At 42.6% G+C, this 24293-nt stretch overlaps 1 protein-coding gene across 4 annotated transcripts; it reads right to left on the reverse strand.

The window, feature by feature from the left end:
• Positions 1-231: 231 nt before the first annotated feature.
• On the reverse strand, positions 232-23999 carry B4GALT4 (beta-1,4-galactosyltransferase 4). Of its 4 annotated transcripts, none has more exons than XM_056482820.1 (7): positions 23811-23999; positions 13176-13651; positions 12085-12317; positions 8490-8677; positions 3725-3847; positions 1302-1406; positions 232-865 (listed from the first exon to the last, which is right to left on the reverse strand). In XM_056482820.1, the coding sequence occupies exons 2-7, from the start codon at positions 13441-13443 to the stop codon at positions 724-726; spliced, it is 1059 nt and encodes a 352-aa protein (XP_056338795.1). In that variant the 5' UTR covers positions 13444-13651; positions 23811-23999; the 3' UTR covers positions 232-723. The 4 variants fall into 4 exon arrangements, with proteins under 4 accessions (XP_056338795.1, XP_056338802.1, XP_056338782.1 ...); XM_056482827.1 differs by lacking the exon at positions 23811-23999 and adding an exon at positions 23523-23795; XM_056482807.1 differs by lacking the exon at positions 232-865 and having other exon boundaries at positions 880-1406; positions 23811-23996.
• Positions 24000-24293: the final 294 nt, after the last annotated feature.

Consider the following 24293-nt stretch of genomic DNA (forward strand, 5'->3'; position numbering starts at 1 on the left):
ATGGCCTGGGTATGTATACAAATACACACTCTGCTAACATTGTGGCCCAAAGCATTAAAATATGTGGAGAGGAATTCCTCCCCCTAAAGCATAGCTGGCCACTGCCTTTGCTTCCTGATCCCTGGAGAGCAACAGGCATCCTGCTGCAGAATGAGACTCACCACTACCACAAGACATGTCAGCAATCCCTCAGCAGGGGACACTGTGGTGTGAAGACAAGACACTCCGGAGTTCAGCGGACTGCATTTATTGAGAAATCTGTAACATCTTCTTACTCATTACCATTACTGACCTTCCCTCACATGTAAGCAATTTTTCCTTACGCTAGAAAAAAATCAACTTTTTTCATCAAGTTTGTAGTTCTTGAAGAATTATTGTGCTTTTAATGAGACCACAAATCACTAGAAATAGTTGCAAAACCAGATTTTTTTTTTCAGGGACTTGGTTCAAGTCCTTCCACTGGACCAGCCCAAACAAGGACACTTTTTCCAGTGTCCCAGCAAAAAGTGCATAGAAGAACACAAGGACCTGTCCCTTGGGTCAGTCAGTAACTCCTCACAAAAGGAAACTCTCAACCACTCAATGAGATGCTGTGAAGGAACACTTTACTTTCTCCTGTGCTACTGAAGGACTCTTCCAAGCAGGTGCTGGAAGTCATCTGCTTTGACAGCAGTCACAAAGGAGATCTGTTGCCATTTCCTATAACCTGGGAGGTCCTGGCCCCTATGAGACCTTGGGCTGTACACTGAAGTCCACCGTGATGTTGATGTACAGTGGGTTGTGTTCCACAGAGAGCAGTTTATAGGAACAGGAATTCAGCCCATCTGTCTTCCATGTTCTAGAGACCTGGCGGAGAAGCTTCATCCTGAGGACAGAGGAAAGCAATTTTCACTCAGTGCACAGGAGAGGAGTTCTGAGCTCTTTCCCAATGGTAGTAAATTTGGAAGCAAAGCTACTGCCATTTTCTATCTGCTAGGAATTCAAAATCAGATTTTTCCTGTTTTCAGCACAATCAGCTATGGGGAGAAAATCCTTTGGCTCAATGCCTGAAATAATGCTTGAATCATACCTATGTAAGTGTAATTTTGAAAGTTTCTAGGGAACACCACCTAGTCAGTTCTAGGAAGATCTCTTACAGAGAAAACAGCTGCCAGCTGTGAACAGTGTTGTCACAGAGGTGTTCCCTAGAGCCTCTGGGTACCACAAAAAGCCTATCTGGCCTAGAGCAAAGAACTTGTCTCCCTGGCCTGGCCCAGCCACAGACCAAGACAATGCAAGGTGGAAGCCTGTTCTTGACCCACCTCTCTCGATTCTCCTCATTACCGTGGTCACGGCTGTGGAAGATCATTGTGTACCTGGCCACATCAGCAGGCGGCCTCACCACTTTCATCTTCTGCATCTCAACTCTGCAAGAAGCAATGAGAAGTGTTGTGCAGAAGACAACATCATAAACCAGGTGTTAGTGAAAAAAAAGCCAACAATTGGAGATTTCACCTCTTGTAGATGCTGTGAAAGCAAATATAGAGAGTTGTAAAAGCTCATCTGCATCTCTTCCACAATGCATTTTGCCAGAGAAATGAGGCTCAGAGTTGCATTCCTGGAGAACAGGTCGGGGGATGGCAGATACACCTTTCTTTTGAACAGAAGCAGGTAGCTACTACAGTAGAGATGCAGAGCTTTAAGCACACATTATATGCCAGAGTACATTTATATTAGTATTGACTGTACTACTCTGTACTGTCCTGTAGCAAGTCTCTACATATTCTGCAACAAGGTCATCCTAACCCTTGCAATAAAACCCCTATACTTGATAGTATTCCACTTCGAATTTTTTTTTTAAATTTAAAGCTTGTTTTCTTTTTTAATAGTTGGCAGACAGCCACAAAACTTTTATTTGTTCACATGAAGAAAATTTCAGAAGCACTGAGCCCTATGCACAGATTTAAATGTCTGACATCAGGCACTTAGTTGGAGCTTTTGACCTTACACATATCTGTGGAGCACAACTTTGCTCTTAACAGCAGAAAGAAACTTTGTAACAAGGGAATTAAGGAATAGTCCACCTCTTTGCTAGTCAGTCATCAGCTGAAAGAAAAATAGGAAACCAAGATTTGAGAAAACTGAATTCCTTACAGATTTTCATGACTTTGTAGCAGTAAATTATCAAACAACTACAACAAATGATCTGCAGAATCTGTTTGTGATACATGCCTTATGAGGGAGCCCAAAAGAGACCATCACATTTGTCTCAGAATGTGAGTCCTCGGCCCTGAATTCTGAGGGCACTGAAGAGATGCTGCCATCTGCTGACTTCCCTCGAGAAGGCTCCAAGGATCTCTGCACAACAACCCACCAGACAGCAAGCTAGCCCTTACCTACCTCTGCAAACTCAGTTACCAGCCCAGCCAAGAGGAAAGTCACAAGCCAAGTCCAGTTGCAGAGCACACACTGGGTCACGACTTGGTTTCCCCACCAAGACCTCAAGAGCTGCAAAGTTACGAAGTGCCACACAAAAACATCACTTGTTACCATCCCCTTGCAAACATCAGACCCTAAGTAAATCCTGCTGCTTCTCTGCTGCCCACCTCTGAAAGAACTATCACCCATGGGAAACTAGGGAATAAAACAGCACCAAGCCATCCCCTAAACGATAAAAGTCAGCTCCCAGGAGGTCACAGAGAAGTTGGTGTGTCTAGGCAGAAGTAAGAAGGAAAAAACAGTTGTGGTTAAGGGACAGAAATCCATGCCTCCAGCAGACCTTTCATATTTCTTGAGATAGAGCTGACCAATCTGTTGAACTGACACTGACAAACACTTTCATTTGGAAGTTGCTATCTTTTAACACACTTAATCCCCTGTATATTTACATAACATCACCAGAGATATAAATTTTATGTCCCCAAAATGTCTGCATATTTAAGCAACTGAAAAGGATAACAACTTAAAAATTACAGAGTATAAATCAATTTACAAACTGATGGGCTCTGCCAGCAGAGCTTGTGGAGTTGGGTTCTTATCTGCTGTTTGCTTGTGGCTTTTTGTCCATTTACTAATAGCAATGCAGGATTAGAGATTTATTCCTAGGCAAAGGGTAAAAGATCAACATAAAAATTTGGCTGATTTTTTGTCCCACTAAACCTCTCCAGCCAACAGGTTTCTCCTACTTTGACAGGCACATCTGCAAAATGAGTTTTCAGAAGAACAAAGGGCATATGCCCATATATATGTAGCCTGTCTAAAATTCAAGTTATTTGCTATCTTCACTATAATCAACACCACACAAATACAAACTAAGCCCTACTTGGAGTAAATCCAGTAGTCGAGGAATGCAAAACACCCAGTCCCACCAAAACACTTCATTCTAGCAAAGCACTGGAACTCAATACATTTGTGTGTCTCCAGCAAATCACACTCCAGACTTCAATTATAACCAATTTCCAAGCGAGAATACAAATGCTGTGTGTCTGAGATAAAACCAAACCAACCAAATAACCCACGCCAAGCCAACAGTGCTGTGAGGAAGAGGATTAGGCATCAGACATACCTAACCCTTGCAAAGAGGAAACTGCTCAGAGAGCTGCATCTTGCACTTTACATCTCCACTGCAATACTGTTTAATGCTGTTTTGAATGAAGGCCCCTGGGGTGTTGTGCTTTTGGAGGCTTAGTAAGAAGTTGTGCCAATTTTAATTTTTTTTTCTTAAAACTAATTCCTCATTGTTTACCTGATTCGAAGGTCATCATCTTCTCCACCCCAACCCCAGTAGTTGTTAGAGAATCCATTCACTTTGGAAAACTGATCTCTTGTAAGAGCAGTTACACCTCCAAAATACCCCCGGTACCGTAACCTAGACATATAAGAAGAGAGAAGGAGAAATTAAAAGTCAAATTCTGTCAACAATGAAAACATCACCCTGATACCCCAGATATAGACGTGTCTCTCACAGAGTTAAGGGTACACAAATCCTTAAAAGTTGGTCCTATTCTCTTCATCTTTTCACAAAAAGATAGTGAATTGCTTTTGGCCAGAAAAAACTACCGCTCCAACTGAGAGAACAGCATCTTATTCCAGAAGCTTCTCTCTCTTTACATAATTCCCCTTGCCAGCCAAACAGGTACACTTAATTTCAGAGACTCTGAGGTATAGAAAAGCAACAAAGCTATGGACTAATGTAGTGGAAGCTCTGCAATAACAACAGCAAGCCATTGATTATTTGAGAGCTGAATCTGAAAAACTTGGAAAGAAATCAGTTCACAGCAAGGGGGCATGTGATACTGGATATTGCAACAACAATTCCAAGGTAAAGTACAGTGCAAGTTACTTAGTAACGGAGCTCAGCTCCAAAGGAGATTAATTTCTAACCTTTTCCTTCCTCATCCTGAAAAATCCATCTACATTTAAAAGATGTTTACACATAATGTTTGTTTATCTTTTTAGGCCATTCTGCTAATTGCTTTTTATTATGCCCTCCTCTGTCTTGGCCCTTAAGGTAACATAACAACACAGCCTCTACTACCTTGCCCCAGCCCATTCATATGGGCACATGGCTGCAGATTGCATTTGTACATGTATGTGAATCTAAACAGATGAACAAATTGCCAGGGCTAGAAAGTACTCATTATGGCATTTGACATGCCAGACAATGCTTATTATTATTATTTCTGGTTTACCATGAATATAATTTTAAAAACACCAAAAGAGAAAATAAACCAACACAAAACCCTCCAACACGACCTCCCTCAAGACTATTTTTCCTGGCTGATTTTTGCTCACAGTATCACAGAGGAATTGTGAATGTAAAAGGGACCCCTGGAGATGACTTAATCCAACCCGTCTACTCAGAGCAGGATCTGCTAGAGCAATTTGCTGAGAAATATGTTCAGTCAGATTCTAAGCATCTTCAAGGATGGAGACTCCACAATTTCTCTCGGAAGCCTGTTCCAGTATCTGGCCATCCTCACAGTAAAAAAAAAACAAACTTTTTTATATTTTTAAGTGGAATTTCCTGTATTTCAGTTTGTGCCCATTACCTCTTGCCTTTCACTGAGAAGGGTCTGGCTGCACAGTCTCTACTCCCTTCCATCAGGTATGTATACACATTTCCAAGATCCTCCTCTGCCTTCTCTCTGCTAAACAGTCTCAGCACTCTCAGCCTCCCTCACAAGTCAGATGCTCTAATCCCTTAATCATCTTCTCAGGCTCTCCTCTGGACTTGCTCCAGTATGTCCCAGAACTGGATACAATATTCCAGGTATCATCTCCATGGTGCTGAGTAGAAGGTAACAGTCACCTCCCTCAAACTACTGGTAACTCCGCCCCAAGATTCCACTGGCATTTGTCACAAAGGCCCCCTGCTAGCCCAAGGTCCTTTCTGGAAAAGCTGCTTTCCAGACAGCTGGCCTCCAACAGCTACTGATGCACAGTTACTTCTCTCCAGGTGCGGGACACTGCATTTCCCTTTGTTTAACTTCTCTGTTCAGATTCCTGCTGGCCACATTCTCTAGCCTGACAAAGGCCCTGCTACATAAACCAATCCTGTGAGATTCTGTCCTCTGAAAACCTGCTGAGGGTGCAATCTGCCATGTCTTCCAGGTTACTGATGAAGACTAATGAGTATCAGCCCCAGTATCAGACTCTGGTGTAAACCACTAGTGACTGACCTCTAGCTGGACTTTGCTCTACTGATCAGAACTCTAAGCCCAGCAGTTCTGGCAGTTTTAGCCCATCTCACTGTCCAATTACCAGTCCATACTTCATCACTTTTTCAGTGGGGCCATTATGGGAGACAATGTTGAAAGCCTTCCTAAGATAAACATTATCTATTACTACACCTTCATCCAAGTTAGTCAAATCAGAGAAGGCTATCAGGTTGGTCAGGCCTGACTTTTGAACATGTTTGTTCTCTCTTCTTTATCTCTTCTCCTGGAAGAGACAAGCCACAAGGTAGGAAGTTACATCAAATTTTAATTACACATTACTACCTTGAGACTTCTGCTATGGATAATCCAGAGGAGTGCAGTAAACAAATGGAATAGACAGCAAGGAGGTCCCATAAACAGGAACAGCAGGGCAGAGCCCACCCCAGCCAGGTTTTCAGGAAAGTCACCAACAGGATCACATCCTGTTCGAGCAGCCTGACAGTTTGGGAACTGGCTTCCCATGCACACACCCATATACACACTCCACTGCTTGCTTATTCACCCCATAATTCCCCTACACCACTGCAGAGGCAAACACCAAAAGAGCCAGAGCTGAGGTGCACTGGGAAGAATGGGACCAGCAGGATGAGGAGGGGATTCTCCCCCTCTACTCAGGCCTAGAGAGGCCACATCTGGAGTGCTGTGTCCAGTTCTGGTCTCCACAGTTCAAGAAAGACAGAAGAAGAGTCTGGCAGAGGCCACAAGGATAATGAGGGGTGTGGAGCATCTCTCTTATGAGAAGAGGCTGCAGGAGCTGGGCCTGTTTAATCTGGAGAAGAGAAGACTGAGAGGGGATTTCATCAATGCAAATAAATATCTGCAAGGTGGTTGCCAAGAGGATGGTGCCAGATCCTTGAATGGTTTCCACTGACAGGATGAAAAGCAATTGCCATAAACTAAAACACAAAAAGTTCCACCTCAGCATGAGGAAGAACTTCTTTCCATGGTGGGAGGCAGAGCACTGGAACTGGCTGATTGGGGAGGTTGTGGACTCTCAGGAGACATTCCAAACCCACCTGGCTGAGTTCCTGAGTCACCTGCTCTAGGTTACCCTGCCTTGGCAGAGGGGTTAGATTGGGTGATTCCCAGAAGTCCCTTCCAACCTCATCCATTCTTGTGATCCTGTAACCAAGATAGCACTGCCCACTCAACCCTCCTGAGGCAGCACAGAACTGGCAGGACCCAGGCATAGCTTGCTCCCAGCTGACATCACCTGCAAAAATGCATCTCTGTAACAACCCCTATAACCACCCCTTCCCTGAGGACAAGAGGACATCAGCTCCTTTGGAATTTTTAAAATTGGACTGAAGAATACATACAATAGGAATGGTCAGGAGGAAAAGATGTGTTGGTTTCAAGGCAAAACCTCAATTAAAATAAGAGTTTTCCCAACCTTTTCTTCAAAGCTTTAATATATAAGTCTTCTATCTAAATGAATCCAAAACTGATCTGCAGTTTATGTAGTTAAAGGCACTGGATCTCCAAAGGCACATCGCTGCTGAGATTACTGCACACTGCATGCCAACAGAATACAGCTGCATGGAAGAAAAGTAATTCCCCCCACCCCTCATCAGGAAACTAACAAAACCTCAAAACCAAAAAACAGGCCAAAGAAAAAAAAAGACCACAAAAAAACCCCATGGATGGGTTCAGTTTTCTCTACTTCATCTGAGCAACAAGTCTCAGTATGTCACCTCAGCTGGAGCAAACACTGAGGTCAACCCAACTGGGATTTCAACCTGTGGTATCTGCTCAGTTCAAGTATCATTCCTGAGTTCAGAATCTGAATTCCTTCAGATATGCCTTGGAAGCAGAGTATTATTAACACCACTTCATGGATGTGTAAACACAGGCAGTGACACAGAAAAAGTATTAATTAAAATTCAAGCTGAATTATCAAATTCAAGCCACCAGCATTCCAGTGGAACACTTTTTAGAGTAAGTGCTCAAATAGCCTGTCACAAGCCTAGCACATATGTACTTGTTCCAGTTTTCACTAAATGACTGGAAAGTGAATATTATTCTGTGTCAGTATTGGCACATCCCACCTCTTTCTCATATATTTAACAAAGGAAATGCAGAAGCAAAGCAGAGCTTTACTTCAAAGTACTTTGAGATCAGCTTTTGAAAAGCCCACTTCTAATCAATATTTAGTGTGATGTGACATGAACTGAATCTTGAAAGAAACAAGTTCAATGAAAATATTTTAGTCATTAAATTCACCAAGCTCAGAAGCCTTTTCTCTCCAAGGTAGACTGAACCTGACTTTTCACTTTAAACTATTTATATCACATGAGCACTTAGGGGACTCATTTAAAAATAAGAATCATCCTGTGTTATACACTGTTCAGTCAATTAAAGGGCAGCCCTATCCCTTGGCAAATTCCCACACTCAAACTCTCAATTTCAGACATTATCTCTTCAACAGCAGATTAAGTGACAAGTTCTGTTATAGTGAGATCACACCCTCAAATCACAGATCAGGAAACTGCAAATGTGTATCCATCTTTGCTAGAAGGTCTCTGCACAATCTCTGGCACATTCCTTTCCATCCCTTAATTCAACTCCAGAAACCAGAATAATGACAATAATCATTTGTGCAGCTGACCACAGGGCTGACTGCAGAGGTGTCTGTCCAGTTCTGTACTCCAGAGAGGTAAAGTGTTACCACCAGAAACCTGGTGTCATGAGGAAGGGTAGATACCAGCACACAGCTCCATCAGAAGAGGAACATTATTAGTAACATGGCATTTCCTTGTTTGTATTCTTTCTATATTCCTGGTTTCCTACCTGTATCCAGTATTGTTCCTGCCAACTACAAGGTGCTTTGGTTGTGTGTCACACATGTAAATGTTAAAGTCATTTTCTGGCACCAGATCCACATCATGGAAAATGAAACAGTCCCAGTTCACTTCTTTTAGGGCCTCTAGGTATCCTACATTCAGCAGTTTGGCTCGATTAAATTTGGTGTTGCCAGCCTGTGGAAAAAAATGGAAAAAAACAACTGAAGAAGGTGCCACAGCTTTTGAACCACAGCTGCTCCCAGGCATTTGTTCCAACTGTGTGGTTTGCAACCACATCCACGTGGCTTTTCCAGCACCTGGAGAGAAGTAAATGCACAGAGTGCCCCATAGCACCAGGCACAGCATCCGAGTGGCCAATGGTGCAAAGTGTTTCTCCAGCCTCTATTAATCACAAACACAACCAGCCAGGGCCAGGAAAGCCTGTGCTTAACTGGGCACCACTAGTCTGAGTGCTCCATGGCTTAACCACCCTTCTGCCCCTGGTGCTAGAGTTACCATCAGGCTCCACAACAGAAGAGGTATCAGTACAGTCTAGAAACTGGTGTTCCATACAAATGTGTCAGTAAGACTCATAGAAGCTGTTTTTAAAAAAAGGAAAACCAAATTAGTCTCTAGATGTCAGAGCCCTTGCCATGAACGATTTATGCCTGTCCCTTCAGTCTGGAGGACAGCAATGCTGGAAGAGTTCCCTTTATTTCCTCAGCTCACACACAGGTGGCAGACTAGGAGTGAAAACCAGGTCTCTTCATTTTTACCTCCTACCTATAACCTGATTATCCTGTTGCAGGGGGACATGCTCCTAGCACAGAGCTTCACCTTTTTACTAGACTTCATCGTTTGCTTTTGCTATAAGTTACTTAGTATTTGCTTTTCAAAAATCTAATTTTTCACCTCTGAGGTACAAGAATATCCACACACACCTTGCAGTTCTGTAAGCTTATCATGTCAACATTCACTCTGGACCAAGACATGGGCTTATCTTGCCATTTTCATTTTTTACCTGGCTGCACACTGTACCAGTCTGCAGAAGGCTTTCTACTTAAGGACAAAGTGAGGATTTCCCTCAAGTTCCCACCTGGGAACCAGAGGGCAAACCGGTGCCCTCCCAGTAACAGACGGGACAGTTATTTTCCAGAGCAAGGAACCTGTGTACTTGAAAGAATAGTAAAAAATAGTATTTTCAAAAGAAACTGCTTGGAAGTCTAGCAAATTTTCTAGAAGGTGCCTGGACAGAATGAGGGTCCTTAGCAAATAAGAGAAAAGCTGGCCTCCCCAGGCTGAGAGACGGTGAACTGTAGAGAAAAGCTGTTATATACAGAGCATGTTTTATTGTTCTAAAAAGCAACACTTTGCTCTAAAACAGAATTTGTTCACTAAAACAACCATCTGCTCCTAAATGAAGAAGATTTATGGGATTTATGACTCCATACCTGCAGTCTGAAAAATACAATACAGTGCCATTCTGAGAAATTCCGAGATGGATAATCAATGGCATACATCCTCTGGAGAGAAATTTTCCAGTAAAAAATTTAGATATGATTCACCCAAAATCAGGACGTCAAATTTCTGAATGGGGTGGTTTTTTGTGTGGGTTTTTTTTCTTAAAATGTCCCATATATAAAAATACCCATGAGACAGTCTTCTAAGGATGAAAACATAGGTTTTTGAGTGAACAGAACAAGTCAGATGTCTGGTAAGGTACATTTGGAGAACGTCACTTGTATTGAGTATCAAATCCAGCCCAGTTCAGGACAGCCTCTTCCATCTGCTGAAATTCTGTTTTCCTCATCAGTTCAAGCCACCACAGCAGCCAAAGGCCAGCTTACACTCCTTTCCAGGAAGGGCAGTTTTCCATGTCAGACCATATACTGAACAAACAGCAAAAGTTACTCATCTTTTACTGAGGACAGAACTGTCTCCCTTTGTTTCTACAGAAGAATAACACTGACCAAAAGACAAATTTATGTTGGGAAAGAAATTATTCACCCTTTAGGAATTACAAACTCACACTGTTTCGAGTGCAGCTTTCATGTATGCACACATTTAGAGAAGCACAACTTTAGAAATACTAAAAGCAGCCCATAAAGAAGAAATCCGGAAAAAGCCCTTCAGTGGCTCACAGAAAAAAAAACAAAAGGCCCATTTAATCTACCTCCAAAGTAGACTGTGTATTTTAACAGTTAAATCCTGTTTGTCTTTCCTCAAAATTGACTTAGAACAACTAATGACATCACAAACTGAGAGTAAAGATGGATTTGCCCCAGAAGAGTTTTGTTAGACTCACTTTCCAGTCTTTGGACATGCCTATCTACATGGAAAAGCTATATGAAAGCTTCCAAGCACAATCTCTGATATAACAAGTTCAGACTTGACACTGCTGCACTCATCAGACAAAACTTCCATATTTCCATACTGTATTACTTTTTGCTAACATGACAATAGCAGTTCTCCACTTCACATATTTAAATAAATTAAAAAGCTATGCATATTCTCCCAATAATTTATTACTAATCACTGCTTGCTTCCTGCTAGAATGAACCAGCAAATGTATGATTATAGTACATATTAATGCAGGAAAAAAAGCCCTTGTTTTTTCCACCCTAGAGGCCACATGATGACTCTAAACAATGAAAGAACAATTCATTCCATGTAAAAATATCATGCCATGACTTTTATTGCTGTTCAGCTGAGACATTCAGCTGAGCATAAGTGTAAGAGCAGAAGCTTTCACCTAGAAAGCACTGCCTCATACTAATTAATTGACTCTAGGCTCTCTAATCAGGAGGGAGAAGAAAGTGTATTAATTTATCACTTTTTTCTTCTGCTGTCTCAAAGAACATTTTGGAGCCAAAGCAGAAGATATAAGTAAACGACAGTAAAAGAAAGCAAATGTAACAGAAGATCAAGAAAAAGATAACATATTACAAAAGAGCAATATATAATGTTTTTAGCACATGCAATTAAAACATAAGCACCTAAGATCTAAGACAATGTGGCCTGCTTAGGTTTTAGCCACTGAAACAGCTTTGCTAGAAAGAATGCAAATAAAGAAATAAATAAATCTTTCAGGAACCAACTGCTCTTCCATGACTATTACTTCCCACTGCACTTGCTGGGCAAATAAAGCAGCTACACGCAGCAGCTGTCATGTTTAGTTTGAGAAAGCAAAAATAAAACCACATGATACACACAACTTGGAGACAAGGGCTAGAGACAAACTGGGGCCTTCTATTCCAACAACTCCAAATGTGAAGACAGGACAGGCCAGCCTAGTTAGATGTATGGATACTGCAAGAGAAGTGAGTTACATTAGCCATGCAAAAGGTGCTTACCTTGCACACTAACTCAGAAACACCAAGTTAGACTGAGAAACGAACACCAGTTAAAGACACTCCCCAGCCCTGAGATCCAGGAGTGCCACCAGCAGTCGCTGAAGGCATTGTTGTGTCCCTCAGCAAGCAGAATTGTTGGAGGCAGGCTTGGAGGACTGATGTCAGACAGCAGAGGCAACAGAAGCCTCTCCTGAGGCTGCAGGACAGAGCTACCACCCTCACCAAAAGAGCTCTGCACAGCTGCCTCACCTGGTGAATGACGTAGATGCCATAATCCAGCTGCTGCCTTTGCAGGAAGGGGTGGAGATGCTGCAGGAGGTACAGCAGATGCTTCTCTCTGTTGCGGTGTGGAATAAGGATGGCCACGTGCTGCAGGGCTGAGCACTCCACAGGGTGGTACCGGCCCTTGGCTACCAGAGGGTTCTTCTTTTGCACTTCTTCCAGTGTAACCAATGGTTTGAAGGAGAGTTTGCTGACACCTCCTATAAGAGAAGCACAAGAACCTTTCCTGAGCACTTTCAGGTTGTGGTTGGTCCAGTCACTTAATGAGGCACTATGCATCCAGTATAAGAAACCCAGGTTCAAGCCCCAACTGGCTACCCTCCCTTCCAAGACAAAAATAGTACTACAAGAATTTTATGCAAGTGGTGGAAGGAGAGGGTGTCAAGCATGTAGTTGCTTAAACTGACTATGAAGTAGTGGCAATAAAACAAAAATATTTTTTAAAAACCCAAGATAAGTTTTAAGCTACTGTAGAAGGATTAGCCAGAAATGGCTGCCAGGGCAAAGCAGAGGAGAATAAAGTAGAAAGAGACAGGACTGTGGCTATAATAAGTCATTGGTACCTAAAGCACAAGAAAAGGACAACAGGCTTAAGGCTATAAATTACTAAGATAAAACATACCAAGGCTTTCTGTAGCCAAATGAAATTTTCATCCCTTCTCTTGCACTAAGCTGTCATCCCAGCTCCTCTGGACTCAGCAAGTCCATGAAAAAGTACAATACAGGCTACTGTGATGGCTACAGCCATTGCTGCATTTACTTAATCAAATGTGTCTTGGGGTGAGGTTGTTCAGGGAGACAGAAGCTTTTGGACTACATCACGGAAGAATCCAGCTTCCCAAACAAATCCCTAATCAGGTTCACAATAAGGAGAAGAAAGAAGATAATGACATGATACTGCAAAGCAGGAGCCTGTTGCTGGTAGCAGTACCACGCCAAGAAAAAAGCAGAATAATACAAATGCCCAAACCAAGAAAACAGTCACCCATTTGAACCTTCATCATAATTTGTGCTAATTCCAACAGAGTGGAATTAGTGCTAATTCCACCATCACTTACGCAGGTATGGAGACAGAGCTGGGCAGGGACCCTGAAATGACTTCACCATGGGAACGTCTGCAGTGGATTCAATCTTCTCTTCCTTTTGACTGTGCTCCAGGCTAGTTACCTTCCTGAAAAACTCCACCATGCTCTTAGCTTTAGCAATTTCCTGTCTGGTGTCCACTAAGTAAATGAATGCAGTCCATAGCACCATCACAAATAAAGTTACAAGCACCAACACTTTGAACTTATAGAAGAGGTTAAAAACATTCAAGCCCAAGGCCATGGCTTTCCCTGATCCACAAACTGCTTCCCCTGCTCTGATGCTGAGGCAGGTTACTGCTTATCCAGTGAAGATGAAACCACAGTTCCCAATAAGAATGTCACAGTAGGGAAAGCTGGAGGTAGGGAGGCTGTTGCACTTCCTGCGGTTTTGAAATTCATGGAGCCATAGTATTGTTTGGTCTTCAAATGTCACAAAATATGACTTTAACCTGGATCACAAAAAAAGAAATAAAGAAGGAGATAATTAGTTTCTCCACTGCTACACCTTCACAGACTTCATGAAAACAGGTTATGACCATACACAAAAGGAACAGCAAGTATGAACAACTGGTCAGAAACCAAGACACTGAGCTTTGGTCTTAGTTCAGCCACAAACCAGCTGCATGTTTTTATGTAAATCACTTTCCTGTTTTGTTCTTCTCTCTCAATCTTTCTCTTTTTTTATCAGATCAGAAAGTGCAACCACTATGCCATGTTATGTCTGTGTACAGTGCCTGGCAATACACAGGTTTTACTACTTCTGTTCCTACCAAAATTAACAGCTGCAAAGCAGAAGATTCTGCTTGCTGTAAGTAAAGCCCATCCAAAATGAAAACCACATGAAACTCTGCAGAAAAAACTGTTTTCTTCTGAGAGACAGTATTATTGATGCTACATTGCTCTGTACAACACAGTGTGAAACTCAAAAGTCAGTATCAGCCAGAAGACTGAGAACTGATAGCCCTGACCTAGATGTCAGTGAAAGGAAAGTAACCTTATGAACAAAATTCAGTAAAAGTAACTGGAGTTGATAAAAACTCATTATGTTCCAAACAGTGATTTTTTCCCTGATACATATATAGATATTATGTTATTATCATAATTATGCCAAAGCCTAAAATCAAGTGATTACTTATCCAAAAAAAGTTATGATTAACAGTATAAATAATCAGTGGTGCCTAAATTTTACTTTTTATATGTTCACATTTAAAACAATTCACCCTGCAGGGAACATCTGCAGGACAGCTCTAGAAAGATATTTTCATCTGAGAAAAGTAAAATTAATTTTTAATTTGCACAAACCAACTTTCTGACTACCTGTTTCATGAGATCAGGTAAGGACAGATTTCCCATGCAGGATTTTCTAAAGCCCCTTCAAGCTCCATAAGCTCACTCACGAATTCCAAAGGCAGCAGAACAGGTTCAGCAGCAACAAGCATTCACTTCAACCTAACTCTAAAAACTGTAGTAAGTTCAAGCAGGAAATGAAGCATGAAAGAGTTCCCTGGGACTTAATCATCTCTGTACTAAATAGACAATTATTTATTATTTTATCTAGGTCAAAATCAAAAGCAGCAACAGGTTAGCTCCGGGTACATCAGGAAGTGTAGCAGTCTTCATAAAATCCACCAAGAAGGAATTAAAATTCCTGACAACTGGCAAGGTAGAAAGATCACTGTACAGCATCAGCTTTCCTATGCAGGACAGTTCAAGTCTTCAAGTTTTACAAGTCTATACCTGCTCCTTTCACAGGCACTCCCTTCTTTTCACAGATTAGTTTCTTAGTAGGGCACTAAGCCAGTAGCTTTTAACACTTCTTTTACGCAACACTTTCATAATCCTATTACCTCTTCCTATTTAAAACCCACCAACTGTACTGAGAAATGGTGCTATTTCAAAGGAAAAACAAAAAACAAAAAAAATCCAATCCTCAAACAAACTCCCTTTCCACTTCTCAGAATTTCAAGCCAAATGAAGAAAGCACATTAAACCACTCACTGCTGCTGCCACATCCCTCCCTCCCGAACACTCACTCCAAGAACTACGGAAAGCACTTCACAAGCAGCAGACACTTTTCATCCAGGAAACCCCACGCCATAAAGAGACCTCTGTTACCTCTCACAGGCAACAGGAAAGAATCAGCTCAATATCACAGGATGGGGGAAAAAAATTAAAATGAGACGGAAAGAAGGAAAGCAGTAAAGAAGAAGGAAGAAAAAAAAGAGCCAATACATCCCACTTCTCCTCAGACCAAAGAGGCTCTGTGGTGCTGTCCCACATGCCCCTCCCTCAGCTCATGAACCAGCTGGGATGGCAGCCAGCCTCACTCCTTTCCTCCTAGCAAAGCAGAACCAGCACATGGGCACTCAGGCATACTGGAACAGAAGCCATACTGCTCAGAAATAATTCCCACAACAAACCCTTCCACCAGAAACAAACGCTTAAGCCTTTGCTCCAAAAAGCAAACCACAATCTATGTGTCCTGTTGGCATCTTCTTCATCTGGAGATTTTAAACATTAGAGATGTCATTCTTCTTACAGACATCAAGCTGCCCACCCTCTTGTCCGTATCTGTGGAGAAGTCCCAGTGCTCCCACTGCTTCCTCTCTGTTACCACCTACACATACCCATTGATGACAGTCCCACCACAGACCAAAATGTCTACTTTATGCAAATAGCCTGGTTCACTGACCCTTTTCACAAAAGGCAACTTCCTATTACTAGGCTGTCCCTCACTGGTGCTTTTTCTATCACTCTGACCTGTAAAACTCCTCTAGCAACCCCACAGGATCAGCTGGATGGAAACAGAGGTTGTCACTTTGTCATCTCACCCATCTGGGGCTCCCTCACACTACCAGGGATGAGGAATTGCAACGACCTGAGTAGACACAGGGTATATGGTTATGGTGGACTGCAGTAAAGCATGGCAGAGAATGGTATAGGTACAGCCTCATGACAAACGTTAAATCTCTTGTAACTCAAACCTGTTTGAACTCTGCAATACAAGCAGGTAGGTATTTCAAAGCTTCCCCAGTCAGTGGTGCTGCCTCTGTGCCACAAAGATCTTACATATTATTGGGACTGAACAAGAATTTCAGAAAAAAGCTTCCTCATTTCAGACACTCAGTAGTGTAGAAAGAATCTTTAGCACTACCACGTTTCAACTGGTTAGCCACAAAGCCAGACCAGCCTGGGTCTTGATTGTCACCCTCTCATTCTTCTCTCTGGTCCAGTTCCCAAACTATAATTTCTCTGCACCAGCACAAGCTCCCATGAAAACATGGAGCTAGCTGGATTAGGAAGCAAGCAGAATTTTAGCAACCTTCTGTAATCCTTTGTCTACTACTTTCCACTGAAAGTCAGAAAACCCAATATGACAACCAGCAGAAAACAGTAGTTCAGCTTTCAGTTGACTGGGAATAGCTATTTTAAGAGAACTATAACAGATATTTCCAATGACTGGTAACGCTCTACAAACTGCCTGAAACCAGGCAATTTTAAAGAGGAAATGTATGAGTTAAAAAGAAACAGACTAAGGTGCACTTGTGGGGCCTGATTAAAGGAACAGCCACTGCCAGCTAAAATATTCCAGTTATGTCAAGAATACAAAGAGATACACAGATGTGCTGGCTCCACACTCTTTATTACTTGATAGCTACTTGATACTCAATATAAAAAAAACAAAGGTACTGGCAGCTCCCTGAATTACAAACTAACCAAAAAAAAAAAAAAAAAAAGAAAAAAAAAAAAAAAAAACAACACCAGGAAATAACTGCCCTGGTTTAACCCCAGCTGGCAACTCAACACCACACAGCCACTCCCTCAACTCCCCACCAACTGTGGGATGGGAGAGAGAATCAGCAAAGCAGAAGTTAGAAAACTCACAGGCTGAGATAAAAACTGTTAAATAGGACAGAAAAAGGAAGAAAATAATAATTAGAATAACTTTGGCAATAATGATAATTAGAATACAAAACAGACGATGCAATTGCATACCAATGCCCAGCCAGACCCTGAGCAACTGCCCCTGGCCAGCCTTCTCCTCAGCTGATACACTAAGAATGATGCCCTTCGGTATGGAATATTCCTTTGGCCATTTTGGGTCAGCTGTTCTGGCTGTGCCCATACAAACTCCTGTACCACTCCAGCATTTTCACTGGCAGAACATAGGAAATTGAGAAGTCCAGACTTGGGGTAAACACTACTCAGCAACAACCAAAACATCCCTGTGTTATCAACCTTATTCTCATACTAAATAAAAACCACACCACCGTACCAGCTGCTAGGAAGAAAATTAACCCTATCCCAGCTGAAACCAGGGCAATAGCCTGAATATTTTAGCTTACACAACTTACTGTCTCTAGGAGTGTGGGCATCACAGAAAAAGCAAAGGAAGGCTTGGCAGGTAAATACAATAAATCCATTTCACACAAAGAGAACTTCATAGCAGAAAAGCACTGAAAGAGGACTTTCCATACATTTTTAATGCAGGACATTGAAGAAAATAGGAATGTCTCATTATCTTGCATATCCCTAACATGGACACCACTGTTCTTCCACTCAACATTATTACCCTGAACAAGGAATGCTATTCCCGTGTTCCAGCCTTCTCTGGTTTATGATCAATAAGCAAAACAACTGTCTCCACAGAGAATGCATTAGACAAATGCAGCAGTCCCTGAGAACTGGTATGTGTGAAGTCCATCGTCCTCTGAAAGTGTGCTCCTGATTTTCTGGCTGCCAGACTCTCACTTTATCACTCCTGAACAGAAGAGGGGGAGGTAAATATTCAGAGGTCACTTTCCAACTGACAAGGCAGACTCAACCTGGGGAAAATGAATTTGTTTATTAATTGCAAATTGAGTAGGATGTTGAGAGACAAGAAGTACACTTCACCTCCATTTCCTTCTTCCCAGGCTCAACTTCACTCATTCATTCCCATCTCATCCACTTCCCAATCCACAACAGCGCAGAGGGACAAGGAATACAGGTTACAGAATTATAGAATCATCTAGGTTGGAAAAAACCTCTATGATCATAAAGCCCAACTGTTACGCCAGCATTGCTAAGCCCACCACTAAACCATGTTCCTAAGCACCACATCTAGAAGTCTTGGGAATACTTCCAGGAACAGTGACTCAACCACTTCAGAAGGCAGACTGCTCCAGGGCTTGACAATATCCTATCTAAATTCCCAATATCCTATCTAAACCTCCCCTGATGCAACTTGAGGCTATTTCCTATTGTCCTGTTCATTTAATACTTGGGAGAAGAGACCAACCCTCTCAGGTAGTTCTAAAAAGAGGTCAAGTCTCTCCTCAGTCTTCTTTCCTCCAGGCTAAAAAACCCCAGCACCCTCAGCCACTCCTCATCAGACTTGTGCTCCAGACCTTTCACCAACTCTGCTGCCCTTGTCTGGATTCAGCATCTCAGTATCTTTCTTGTAGTGAGGGGCCCAGAAATGGACACAGGATTCAAGGTGTGGCCTCACCAGTGCCAAATACAGGGGGATAATCACTACCCTAATCCTGGGCACACTGTTACTGATCGAGGCCAGGATTCCATAGGCTGCAGCTTCTTTCAAGGCATCTCCTCCTGCTACAACATGAGTCTGACTACTGTACACTTATCTGAGAGAGTTCTCCCCAGCCATAGCAAATGAGTGGGTGCTACTCCAATCCTGCAGTACAATTTTCACTTTCCTGAGGCACAGTGAACTCTGATGCTATGCTAGGAAATGCAATCTAGCATCTCTAGGCCAAGAAACACATTTATGAATGGCCTCTCTTGTTACACAACTACAGCTGAGCCACTGACCTCACTGTAAGACACGGCACTGTCAGTCTGAGCCCAGCCAAAGCGACAGAGTAAGGGATACAGCAAACAGTTCGGGCACAGTTCATCACTCCCTAATGCTTACCACACAAATAATTTTAAAGGAAAACAGCACTTTTCATAAACACCTTCCTATCCAAGATGAGTGGAATATCCTGAAAAAAACACATGATAAAACAGATTTCTTTGAACACAAGAACCTCTTGTGTAATGGAATGCTTAGGTCACGACTCAACTCAGCAATACCCTACGTTTTTCTGGCAGCTGCTGGAGTGGCATCAGTCAGTATAGATGACAGATGTCAGAGGCCTTGACACTTTAAAAAAACACTGGAACACATTCCTGGTCAAATTCCTCACTCAACTCTCTCCCACACAGTAAAATAACGTCTGAGAAAACCACTATATCACAATATTGTATATTCTTATTTGGGCTTCATAATACACTTTTTTAAATGAAAGTACCAATCACAGTTAGCTAAAGCAATACAGAAGTAGCATAGACCCGCGGCTATTTAATACATTTATAATTTTCAGTTTACAAGTATATATGAAAAAAGTTGTAAAAAAAAAAAAAAAAGAAAAGAAAAGAAAATTAATAGAGTTGAACAGGCATTATTGTTGGGGGTTGAGTGTTTTTCTATTACTGTGTCAACTTAAAGAATTTTTCCCATTACCATGCCAATGGAGCTGGCCGGGTTACACCCAGGACCTTTGACGACTCTAGACAAAAGCGGTAGGTGGGAGCTGGGCTTCAGGAGGGGCTGCTACTCATGTTTCCGGAGGGGACTCGTGTTTCTGGGGAGCTTGGAGGAGGACTGCCCCCATCTCCAGCCACGCGGCTGAAGGCAGGAGACCCAGACCCTCTGCAATCACCTGCCCTGCATCTGCCCTGCTCCAGCCTCCTACCTCTGCGGACACAGCTGAGCACCAGAACCCAAACGGTGAGACAGGAGCTGCCCGCTCCAGCCGCTCCCACCCGAGACCGGCGTGGCCGCTGCCGCCCCCTCCCGCCTGCTCTCTGCCGGGCTTTGCCCGTCTGGAGAACCGGGACCGAGTGCAGAGAGAGCGTGCCTGCAGCTAAAGAAAGGACTGGAACTGAGTTATCTGTTCGGTTTTGTTGGTAATTTTAACAACTGCTGTTGTTTCTGCTTGTACAACTAGATATATTAGTAAAAGAGCTCTTATTCCTACCCCCTTATCTCTGCCTCAGAGTCCTTGATTCAAACAATTATAATACTTGGGGGGAGTGGAATTAAAGTCTCTATTTCAAAGGAAAACTTCTGCCTTCATTGGCAAACACCTGTCCTTCAAACCAGGACAATTATGAAAGCATAACTGATAATAGAATCTCATTATTTGTTTCTCATGAAGGTGCTTCAGAACGAGAACTGCACCAAAGACATTCCAGCCAAAGCTTCCTTAGGCACGATCAGATTTACTGTTTTATTATTTTTGCAGTCTTATCCCAGTAACGATAACAAATTCTCAGGGCCTACTGCAAAGACATTAATCAAAAACCTGTACAAATAGCATGGCTTTGTTAAGCTATTAAATGTATGGGACTTTTTCTGTGTTAAAACATAATTTACACCTATGATAGTTTTCAACCAATCTACAGATGGATCTTTACGCAGTAGAAAAGTTTCAAACACACAATTTAAGAGCTCTAACTCAAATCCTTTGGAAGTGATATGGCCTAAAACAACATTTCGGAGCTCAAAATTAATACAACATTGCAACAAGAAATTTTAATCAAATGCCTGCAGAAGTAATTTGAAAAATACACTTCTGAGAGTCAGGATATTAAACCTTTTGGAAAAGCAATTCAGCAAAACTTCAGGCAGAGGGAGACAGCTTATCACTCTTACACTCAGTTATTAATTTCCTTCCACCACCTAACCAGATACTGCTTGGGAGTCTGGAGAATTAAGGGAGATGTGATTTGGCTTCTCTCCTACCTTCTCAGGACAAAAGAGCTCCTGTCACTTCAACTCTCCTCACCAAAGCAGCAGACGGGCTCTCTCTTTCCAGGAAGAAAAGACAAGGTCGAGAGGAATGCTACTTAATTCAGAAGCAGCAGAAGGAAGTGTCTCCTTTCCAACCCATCACTTCTCATTACTGTGCAGATCTTAGCCCTTTCCATCTCACTGATGAATAAAATTAGATGCAAGAATTCAGAAGTCAACTACAGGATTGAAGACTGAGGGGAAGCACAAGATTAGTGCTGATGATGCACCACCAACATCAGATCCAAATACATTGCTATTACTTGTAACTGCACACATTTACAATCACCACTGTACCAGTTTAAAAGGATTATCTGAATTATAATGCATTATAACTTTATCCCACAATTCACTGCCTTACAAATAAACAATACCCAGCTGTTGCTCTCAGGACACCAAGATGACCCAATTGTAGCTGTAAGGCATGTTACTTGTAGGCATGCCTAAGCACTTCAAACAGAAGATAAAATACTTATAAAACACCCTAAATATGTTGAAAACCATAAAGAAAAAAGGTGAAGGAAGCTTTCTCCTATAATTTTACAATATTTTCAAGATCCCATTTATATGCAGGGCAAAAGCTCCAGTCTCTGAAGCAATAAAAAAGCCAGCTATCCCAGCTGCAGACCTGCTGGGTGACTTTTGAACTCCTATCTAAAAAAATTCTTGTGTCATTCAACCAGGCTACAGAATCTCCAGGCATACCTCCTTCAAACTAACAAAAGCCAAGTTCACCAAACTCATACAGGTAACTTAGACTTAAGATCAGCAATCAAGCTGGCTCAATTTCTATTTTTCTCCTACATATTATTTAAAAGAGAAAGACATGCCAACTCAAACCAAAGAGAAAAACAAAAACCCAAGCTTTCTAAAGGTGAAGTAGCAAATGTCTTACTTCTAACTGAAATGCATTTGTGAAAAGGAAACACAGCTTTTACAAAAATGACAAGGAAATACCTACATAAATCAAAAACAAGATCAATCATACCTAAAGGAAGTGTTTATCAAGAAAAATCAGCCACAGTAACATTCTCCTGGATGAAAGGTGATACTTCACATTGCTAAAGAAAGGTTCATTAAACATTATCCAAGTTGAACAGTGAGAGAGAATAACACAAACCCCCAAAACTGCGCTTTTAAGTATTCTAAACTTAATCAGTGCTTGCAATTAACAAGAAGACATACATAATCATCGCTCAGTTGGCAAATAAAAAAAATATTTAGAGAAAGAGCATCTCACATAGCTACCAACTTTACTGACAAGAAATGTAAATATTTAATTTGAAGATTGCTAACTGATCCCAAAGTTTATTTATTCGCGTTCTTTTAATAGTAGCTATCTCAAAGACATCACAAGCTTTCACCTTCTTTTTCTCTAAACCTCTCTGTTGAAAACTGTCTTGTAAATTGCCTCAGCTGTCCCTTGAGAACTTCCACAGTTGTTAAATGAAGGAATAGAAAAAATGTTACATCCACAAGAGAGATTACTTGTTAAATCTTTGAGACAAGAAAGGGTTAGCAAGAAACTGAATATTCTCCTTTTTGACTATTACTACCAAAATGCTGTGAAAATCTTAAAGTCTGCAAGGTTTCCAGTCTTATGAGAGCTCTACTTTAGAAGCATTTATATTATGATTCAGAAATAAAACTTTCTTGAATACTCATGCTAGTAGCCCCATTTCTGCTTCCCCTCAACACCTCCAAACACATTTCACAGAACCTCAGAATTAGCTAGGTTGGAAAAAACCTTTCAGACCACCGTGTTCAACCTATGACCTAACAACACCCCATCAACTAAACCAGTAAGAGCCACATCCAGTCTGCTTTTAAACACCTCCAGGGACAGCGACTCCACCACCTCCCGGCAGCTCGTTCCAATCCCCAGTCACTCTTTCTATGAAGGTTTTTTCATAACGTTTAGCCTAAACTTCCCCTGGCACAGCTTAAGACTATCTCCTCTTGTCCTGTCACAGGTTTCCTGGGAGAAGAGACCGACCCCCACCTGCCTTCAACCTCCTTTCAGGGAGTTGTTCCCATCATCATCTAGAGTATTTTTGTCAAATGACGGTTTCCGTGAACCTGTGCAAGTCTCCTTTCAAGCCTACCGATAAATATTCTGGCTCTTCCAAATTAACATCTGGAGCAGCAAGTGAAATAATTTATGTCTTGTCAGTGGGAAAATGTTTAGAGGAGAGCCTCACTTGCCTGTGCTCCGGTTTCCACGTGTGAAACGGAGAAAATAACACCCGGTACTGCATTTACTTTAACTCAAAACCACCAAAGCCGTACTTAAAATGCAAAAAACAGTGCCTTGTAGATGTCTCCTGACTTACAATTCCCGAGCCCGAGTACAGTAAGTACTTCCAACAAGTATGTAATTTTCAAACATGTAACTATTGCCAATTATTTCAATAAAGCTATACTATGATGAACATTATGTCTCGGCAGCCATGCACGATCACAGCCTCAAGTCCTACCAGTGATGTCCATAAGGGTTCCCCGCACGCACAGGGACTCCCTGGAAGTCCTGAGCTGCACAAGGCGACCCAGTTTCGGCCACAGACCAGATGCTCCAAGTCCGAGGAGGCACAATTAAATCAAGCCCCTCGGTCGTTCCGCTTACGATGCCAAACCGAAACCGCGGCCGGGCATTCGTTACCCCCAGCGCTCATTTCCACACCCGCCCCCGCAATTCCACCGCTCGCCCTCAGGATAAGCAGCTCCTCACGGCGCTCCCCCGCTCTGCAGACGGAGTTCGTACTTACGCGGCCCGCGCCTCCCACTGCTTCCGGGGCCGCAGGGGCACGGACACACTCCCGGCGTGGTCCCCGCGGCCGAAGGGACAGGGACCCGCTCCTGGGGCCACGGCAACACGCCGCCCTCCCGTCCGCAGCCCCCGGCCCGCCGCAGTCCCCGGCCCACCGCTCTCCCGCTCGCGCAGGCGCCCTGGCGCCGCGCCGCCCCTCCCGCTACGGCCGCTGCCGGGCTGTCCCGGCAATAGCGGGAGTACGGGGTCCAGCGGGCCTCAGCTGTATTTGCCTTGGGCTTCCCGAGCAGGCGTGGCAGTCACGGCTCTGGCAGAGCGGCTCCGACCGTGCTAGCGGCTCGGCATGCCCGGGATGCTGGTGGTGGTGACTCTGCCAGCTTTTGCCATTTACGGGAATGCTGAACCGCCCGGGGCTTTTTTTTTTTTTTTTTTTTTTTTTTTTTTTTTTTTTTATTATTATTTTTTTATTTTTCATTTTTGG

Source organism: Oenanthe melanoleuca, chromosome 1, assembly GCF_029582105.1.
Source record: "Oenanthe melanoleuca isolate GR-GAL-2019-014 chromosome 1, OMel1.0, whole genome shotgun sequence".
NCBI classification, from domain to species: Eukaryota; Metazoa; Chordata; class Aves; order Passeriformes; family Muscicapidae; genus Oenanthe; species Oenanthe melanoleuca.